We start from the raw sequence: 9,023 nt of genomic DNA, 5'->3' as shown, positions 1-9,023 counted from the left end.
CCATATCGTTGCTATCATATATATGACTTGTATATCATATTGATCCACACAATCCTGGTGCTATAACCGAGGACGCTAATACGCAATCATGGTTATTTCAGGTAGCGACGTAATCCCTCATGGCGGCAGCTGTCACCGCCGTCCGTTATTACCATCCGTCCTCTGATGCGTGCTTTTTAATCCGTGTTATTGGAGGAGACGAAATACGCCCTTACCGCTGCTGTGAGCGCCGTGACTGTGAAAGGAGGCAGGCTGGTTTATGGCAGGCTGGTGGGCTGGCAGGCTGGTGGGCTGGCAGGCTGAAGGGCTGGTGGGCTGATGGGCTGATGGGCTGGTGGGCTGACAGGCTGGCAGGCTGACAGACTGACAGGCTAGTGGGCTGGCAGGCTGGCAGGCAGGCAGGCTGACAGACTGACAGGCTAGTGGGCTGGCAGGCTGGCAGGCAGGCAGGCTGACAGGCTGATGGGCTGATGGGCTGATAGGCTGGCAGGCTGGCAGGCTGGCAGGCTGGCAGGCTGGCAGGCTGGCAGGCTGGCAGGCTGGCAGGCAGGCAGGCTGACAGGCTGGCAGGCTGACAGGCTGACAGGCTAGTGGGCTGGCAGGCTTCTGGCAGGCTGGTGAGCTGGCAGGCTGGCAGGCTGGCAGGCAGGCAGGCTGACAGGCTGGCAGGCTGACAGGCTGACAGGCTAGTGGGCTGGCAGGCTGGAAGGCTGACAGGCTGACAGGCTGACAGGCTGACAGGCTGACAGGCTGACAGGCTGACAGGCTGACAGGCTGACAGGCTGACAGGCTGACAGGCTGACAGGCTGGCAGGCTGGCAGGCTGGCAGGCTGGTGAGCTGGCAGGCTGGTAGGCTGGCAGTATGAATTGTCCTGGCAAATTCCATTACCAGCCCTTAAGGTTTAATAGCATTAATTGAAGACGGTTCACACTTTGAGTGAGATCCTCCATTGTTGCAGTGTGGCTAGATGGTCTTTTTTCGGCCTAATTCCGTACTTTAGTTTTTACAATTACATTGACCGACCGGCAAAAATTTATAACAGCGGTGCTTTCTCCTTGTATTTTATAATGTACAAAAAGAAGTAAAATTGAATTTTGTCTTCATAACTTACAAATTTACCAGTAAATATTGAATTTTAGGCCTATATGGCCTTTTTGTCCTCAAATTTGGCTGTTTTTTGAGCCATTTGGCAACCCTGGTGGGTGGTTCGACGTGTTAATGTATCCCTAGACAACCCGCACCCTCGACGTCATCCATCGATTGCCGTGCTGTGTCTGTAACGAAGCCTGCAACGCTCGGCATGAAATTAGCTGCGGTTGGCAACTTTGCCTGAAAGAGCCTCAACTTCCAATTGAGTTTAAATTGACGCCAAATAGAATTTTAATGGATTCATCTGCTTAGCTATTCCCACTGGGAATCACTGGCGTTTCACTGCTAATGAAATCGCGCCGAAAACCAAGTTGAAACGTTAGTTGAAAATTCCGTTCGTAGGAAGATTTGATCGAATTTCTTATTAGAAAAATATTACTTTTGGAAGTTTGAAATTGAAGTGCGGCAAAGCTACTGCACGTTAATTCAATAAGTAAGCTACAGCATTTTTAATTGGTCTGAGGTCTCAATGTTTCCTTTTTAATGAGATTCATTTATGCGTTCACATACTCTCTGTTATTTACCTAATCGGAAATCTGTTATTAAACTAAACGAAATCGATCCCTGAAAAATTTTACTGGTCCTGATGAATGATATGAATGTGTAAATATTTAGAACTAAACCCGTTTTCGTGATGAGCGCGCGTTTCATACGTTGATATATTAAGAAAAATTCGCAAATGTGCCGCGGGAAAATAATTGTAAATTAAAGGTAATGTTACTTGACAGATAGCAAAATTAAGTAGTATATCTCTAGTCCTCCAACTCGATCTGCATGAAAACGTGTGATAACTATTTTCATGCAACTTGATGTACAAAAATAACTATTTATTGAAAAGCCTTTCAGTGTACATTCTCCTCACAATTGCATAACTTCGCACAAGTATTGGAGGAGAAGAAACCTGCTTGTTTGATTTGCTATCGAAAGCTGATATCAGCCTCAAGCTCAGGCTCTGAACTTATTCCATCTTGCGTCCATAGCATGCAATTTTCATTGAAGTATTTCCAGATACTGGAATAATAATTCAGCGGGCTCATGGGCTCATGATCCAGTTACTGGGCTCATGGCCCAGTTACTAGGCTCATGATCCAGTTACTGCATGGGCTCATGATTCAGTTACTGGGCTCATGATCCAGTTACTGCATGGGCTCATGATTCAGTTACTGGGCTCATGATCCATTTACTGGGCTCATGATCCAGTCACTGGCCTCATGATCCAGTTACTGGGCTCATGATCCAGTTACTGGGCTCGTGGTCCAGCTACTGGGCTCATGATTAGGTTACTGGGCTCATGATCCATTTACTGGGCTCATAATCCAGTTACTGGGCTCATGATCCAGTTACTGGGCTCATGATCCAGTTACTGGGCTCATGATCCAGTCACTGGCCTCATGATCCAGTTACTGGGCTCATGATTAGGTTACTGGGCTCGTGATCCAGTTACTGGGCTCATGATCCAGTTACTGGACTCATGATCCAGTTACTGGCCTCATGATCCAGTTACTGGACTCATGATCCAGTTACTGGGCTCGTGGTCCAGCTACTGGGCTCGTGGTCCAGCTACTGGGCTCGTGGTCCAGCTACTGGGCTCATGATTCAGTTACTGGGCTCATGATTCAGTTAATGGGCTCGTGATCCAGTTACTGGCCTCATGATCCAGTTACTGGGCTCATGATCCAACTGCAGGATATATTAAATATAATGTACAGGAAAAAATGCAGTATCTCCCCATGTTTTATCGCTTGCACGTGTTGCTCTTTACACTGCTAATAATGTACGAAAATAAGACATGAGTAAAAATCAAATAGGTATAAAATGATATAAAAATCACAGATAAGTAAGGTAGATTATATGAATCGTCCAAGCATGATTAAATCATTAGTGCAACTGGGATGCACTAATGATTATTTTTTGAAATGAATATTATATAAAATGTATTTAGCGTTTGATTATTATATTAAATGATAATGGTGATTATTATATTAAATGCAATTAGCGTCCACAAAATAAACTTGAAGCTTGCATGTGAATCCTACCTTCAATAGTGCATCATAGAATTACTTCGCTGGGTAAATTAGTTTTCAATAACAGAAATTCTTTGAAATTCGTGATAGAACTCAAGATCTTCCAACGCTGAAATTCTGGCGACGCATTAAAAATTTCTCTTCAAAAATTGTAACCTCCATTAAAGCCATTTGTGGAGCAGCAATCTCTTCAGAACTGCGTACCTCAATTTCAAACGAGATTTTCTTTCCACGGTCGCTGATATTTTCTGCGGTTGAACTGATTTCAGTGGCAAGGATAAAGTCGTCGCCTATTAGAAATTCTATCACAGGTCACCTCCTTTGATAGAACTCCGTCACTGTTGGCAAATAGAATCGCGAGGTTAGTGAGTGGTTCACAATTAATTCATTAAAATAACTTTTATACACTACCATACGTTCAACCTGGCCATACACAGAGTAGAGAATCCGTGAGGTTTGAGAATACTGTCATATTGAATTCAGTTATTCCTAATTCCATCATACAAAATCTATGAATCCGAATACGCTGGCTAATTGCCGTGAAAAAAAAAACTCAATGCGAAAAAGTCGAGTACCAGCCCCTATTTAACATGGCAGTCCTATTTAACTCCCGTTTCAAAGTTTGAACAAAATTTGGATTGTTAATATTGATCAGTAACAATCCAAATATATAAAATGAAACAATTAAATTATTCGTCTAATTTTATGTATGTGCTTATGTCTTACAGGTAAAATTGTCAATATTTGTCAATGAGTGTGTAGGTGTTAGAAGCCAGGAGCTCGAGCCCTTGACTGAAAAGTACAGCAAATCGCATGAAATTAGCATCAAACTTTTTACAGCAAACTACTGTCGTAATTATGAGGGCTTAACTGCTTGTCACACACAAGCTTCGTCCGCTCCTCTGCACGAGCCAAAGTCCACAACCAAATTCATTTTTATGATAAAAATTAGCAATCCCGAAGTGCACAACAGAACATGGACGAGGTACTCAAAATGACTGAATTTCCTCCATTGACACAGCAGAACCTTTATGAGAAAAAGAAACTTTTGGCGTGGAAATTGTATTTCGATTCCCGTTCGAGTCTGTATAAAAGACCGGACTGCATTAAAACTTTAACCCGCTTTAAAACTACGGAACTCATTCACAAAATCGATTAACTTTTTGTTTCATATGTAAATTCAGCGTCCTTCGTGAATAGACGAAACCATTGGGTAGGAGCGGCAAAAATTAATTTGGTTTAATAATGTTCGGAAGAATTCATATGTAAATTTTCAATATTCTATGATACATTTACGTTAAAATTTTACTGAAAAATTTATTGGCGATATCAATCTTGTAACCTTTTAATGAGATCTAAAATGTTGTCAATTTGACCTGCTGATCTTATCTCTAATGATATATCGTGAAATTTGCGCAGGTTTATGCCACCCGCAGTAGAAGCTATATTAAATAACTGTACTGCTATGGATAAAATCCATTAAATATTCCACAAGCCATCATACCTGCAAAGAAATGAGTAGGTGTGACGCTTAATGAGAAATGCACCCAGAAAATATGGGTGGTTTTGTCAAAATATCGATGCACTTGTCGCTCTTCTGCATTTATCCTGGACTAGTTATAGACATGGCAAAAGGGCGTATCGGCACTATTGAGCTCTCGGTTGTACTGCGGATAAAATATTGTCATTATTGGAACAATACGACCCATTCATTTTTATGAGTGTGTTCTTAGAATAACTTCGAACATTTTGCAATGAATCCTTGGAACCACTAAAACCTACGGATTTTTGAAAACCTCAGATTCACAGCATTTTTAGCGCATTTTCTCATTTATGGAAAAAATGTACTATTGTGCTCGCCATGTCCGTCTGTCTGTCCGTCTGTCAGTCCGTCTGTCCGTCCGTCTGTCCGCCCGTCCGTGACCTCAAGTTTTCGTCGGCGACAAAATGCGCTCTCTGTCACTCACTGCAGTGAGTACTGAGTTATATTTTTTTAACTTTTTCCCCTCCCTGACAATTTCACAATAGTTCGACCGACATTAAGTTAGAAAATGTAACGAGTTGGAAGAATGAAATGATGAATTCATTTCCATCTTCGTAGTAGTGTTACTTCGAAGCAATTAAAATGAAATTTGATATAAATTGAGTTGGAACCAGAATGACACGGTTCTGTCGCCCTGCTGTTTTGGACGGTGGGTTTCATCTCTCCCAATTTAGCCCAATTAGTGAAACGTAACGCAGTTTCCCAAACAAGGTTCCTGGACCTGACCAAGTCCTTCTGTCTGCATTGGGCAACGGAATATATAAAGCCGTTTGATCGTCCAGCATTACGGACTGTATGGAACTGCTCGATCGTCCAGCATTACGGACGGTATGGAACTGCTCGATCGTCCAGCATTACGGACTGTATGGAACTGCTCGATCGTCCAGCATTACGGACTGTATAGAACTGCTCGATCGTCCAGCATTACGGACTGTATGGAGCCGCTCGATCGTCCAGCATTACGGACTGTACGTATGGAGCCGCTCGATCGTCCGGCATTACGGAAGTATGGAGCCGCTTGATCGTCCAGCATTAGGGACGGTATGGAGCCGCTCGATCGTCTAGCATTACGGACTGTATGGGGCCGCTCGATCGTCCGGAAAAAATTTAGCTATTTTAGTAAGTAGATATCAACAAGGTATCAGCAAATGATATGAGTTTGGAATTATTGCTATCAACTTACATGATCTGTAATTTTCATGCTCAAAAATTAAGTTTATTCTTTCGAAAGACTGAAAATTTCTGACAAATTTCCGTTGCATAAAATGAGTCACCCACCAGGCACCTTGCGTCACAATAACTTTGAAAAACGTCGGTTCAGTGCAATCAACTCAAAATCATTGATGTTTTAACGCTTTTTCCCTGTAGTTTCCTTTCCACAAATTTTCAAACACCTTCAACGCCTCACATACGAATTAATTTTCTTAACAATCGTACAATAATATTTAGTGTCAAACAAAAAATTATAACTCAGTACTCAGTGCAGAGAGTGACAGAGAGCGCATTTTCTCGTCGACGAAAACGTGAAGTCATGGACGGACAGACAGACGGATGGACAGACAGACGGACAGACGGACATGGCGAGCACAACAGTGCATTTTTTCCATAAATGAGAAAATGCGATAAAAATACCTAAAATTCATGCATAGGGTAAAATCCGCTGACCATAGCAGAAATTCACTCACGTTGATGAAATTCACGGAGATCTTAACATAATTACCTCTGCGATGGGTCGATGGCCAACACATTCAGAGGAGGGATTGCTCGAGTTTTGTGTCGTTTGTTCACTAAAAGATTGAGTTATACTTTTTCAAAAAGCTATGCCTTTTTAGCGCATTTTCTCATTTATGGAAAAAATGCCCTATTGTGCTCGTCGTGTCCGTCCGTCCGTCTGTCTGTCCGTCCGTCTGTCTGTCCGTCCGTGACTTCACGTTTTCGTCGACGAGAAAATGCGCTCTCTGTCACTCACCGCAGTGAGTACAATGAGTTATATTTTTTGCTATTGTGTGGGTCATTCTGACCATTTTCTTCCGGAAAATGGTGTATCAGTGCTAAATGAATAAAGTGTGCCAATATTTTCACTATACAACTTACTCAGTTTCCTGAGTGTTGCTGGCAAAAATAAATGAATTTTTAATGAAAAAAAGGCCGACATATTCTAGGGGGCACTTGGAAAATCGCCTCATTTATATCCGGCAATCCAGCAACAACTGAGATTTTGCGAAGCTTTTCGAACTTATCCGCAATGATTCAGCTCCTTTACTTCTTTTTTCCATTGGAGAATATTCTTTATTGTGAACCCATTAGTATGTTTCATGCATGTAAGGTACATTATTATATCGATAAAAATGCAATTCAAACATATTTCTCTGTTACTTCGTGTTATTTATCTGCTTCAACGTATCATTTCTCTGTTTATACGTGTATAATTTCAATTTCTATTTGATTTGTCTCTGCATCTAAGCATTAATTCTCTATTTTATGTGCTTTATCTAAGTGTTATTTTGCCATACCTCCATAATTATCTTTTCATGCAAGACACTGTGAATGAATTGATACGATACGAATTTTATATGTAAGTTTAGAAATATTCATAAAATTTTCAGATGTTGATACGTGATATATGTTATGACTTTCCGATTCCGAACCCTTACGCCGCCCACGTTTCTTGGTACTTTGCATCCATTTTTTAGTGACAAACCTGCACTCGGGATTCAATTACGAAGTTTCCTATCGTTTTTACACCCACCAATTATTGCCTAGAAATTTAAAATAGAAATTGTAAAAGGCACGATCATGTCACTGGAATGCTGAATAATAGCTAGACCTTCCTAGCAGAAAATGTAGGTATTGAATTAAGCAAGCATGCTGCAAAAAATGCTGTAAATGATGACACTCGAAAGGCGTTCCTTCATATGAACACGGGCAAAAAATTTCCAGAGGGTACTGAAGCTTGAGAAGTTCTCGCTAAAAGTTACAGCAACTTGCCCAATTTGCATGAAAGCTCTCTTTAAAAACACCCGCCCACTTTTCGTGTGTTGGAAAGCTTGAACGCGGCCATGAATTGGCGATACGGCGGCAGAAAATCTTTTTTGTGATCAACTTTGAGCGTGGCGCTGGGATTTGTTGGGCGTAAAAATGTCGCTTCCTGGACCCCAATGACGCACAAAACTTGCGCGCGTTAGTTTTTGGTACGTCATATCTTATAACATTTTTGCCACCAGCCCAGCCGTTGCTTTGATTATATTCCTGCGCGAGATTCAGCAAATAAACTGAGATTTTCATGCATTGTTCCCAGGACTTTTTTCGGGAGAAATGTTACGATTTGTTCACGGGTACTGTAACAGCGTGGAGTAGTTCACCCATTTTCTCTACCTTTAATAAAAAATTCAAATGTAATTAAGAAAGACGATTCTTGGCAGCTAAGTTTGAATTTCGAGTTGCATAACATTTAATTTCTATTTTATTTCTTTAGTGTAATTATCTTATGATTCTTTCTCACGTTAATTGGTAGTAAAATAGCCTGAACAAACTTTTTTTGTTACAATAAATAATTCATAACTTTAAATTTGTACTTAAATGATAAATTCATGCCGATGGAATATTCATTAAATAACAATTAATCTATTATCATCGTGAATATTTCTTTATACGCCGGAAATTTATCATCATTGTCAAGGTTTATCATCATAGTGATGATTCATAAACAGTGTGAAGATTTATGATCACTGAGGTGATAATTATCTTTTCTTATTGATAATTAATCTCTGTGACCATCTATTATTTTTAGATCGATTCTTCATAATTCCTCATCATTAAGATGATTCCTGATCATTTTAAATATATATATTAACGTTGTAAGGTTTCAATATAACTATCGCGATTCATAATCGTTGTGAGATTTATCATCATATCGACAATAATAATTACTGTGACCATTTGCTATCACTGGAGCGATCCATGATAGCTATGGCGGTCCGTTATCTGTGTGACGATATAACACAGGGCGAGGGAACAACAAAGAGATCGCGCTGGAGACGAGAGGGAAGTTCATATCCGAGGGGAACAGAGGGAGAGATGGGAGCGGATGAAGGACGCCAGGAGTGAGGGGAGCGGATGAAGGGCGCCAGGAGTGAGGGGAGCGGGTGAAGGGCGCCAGGAGTGAGGGGAGCGGATGAAGGGCGCCAGGAGTGAGAGGAGCGGTTGAAGGGTACCAGAAGTGAGGGGAGCAAATGAGGAGCAGCAGCCCTCGTTTGCCTTGGCAGTCAATTTACGACCACAGCAGCGCGAGTCTGCGGGCTGATAA

General features: G+C 41.4%; 1 protein-coding gene across 1 annotated transcript; it reads right to left on the bottom strand.

Annotated features, from left to right (window-relative positions):
- Positions 1 to 211: 211 nt before the first annotated feature.
- On the bottom strand, positions 212 to 886 carry LOC108672366 (transcriptional regulatory protein AlgP-like). The gene has a single exon (XM_018160011.1). It carries the CDS (start codon positions 884 to 886, stop codon positions 212 to 214), a length of 675 nt encoding a protein of 224 aa, XP_018015500.1.
- Between the last annotated feature and the right edge of the window lie 8,137 nt (positions 887 to 9,023).

The sequence above is a fragment of the Hyalella azteca genome, unplaced genomic scaffold (assembly GCF_000764305.2).
Source record: "Hyalella azteca isolate HAZT.00-mixed unplaced genomic scaffold, Hazt_2.0.2 contig5650, whole genome shotgun sequence".
Lineage (NCBI taxonomy): Eukaryota > Metazoa > Arthropoda > Malacostraca > Amphipoda > Hyalellidae > Hyalella > Hyalella azteca.
The sequence above is the reverse complement of the archived record's forward strand: the minus strand, read 5'-3'. Positions and strand labels throughout refer to the sequence as shown.

Coding starts and splice junctions, on each gene's coding strand:
- LOC108672366 (XM_018160011.1), bottom strand. CDS start 886: ATGGAATTTGCCAGGACAATTCATACTGCCAGCCTACCAGCCTGCCAG.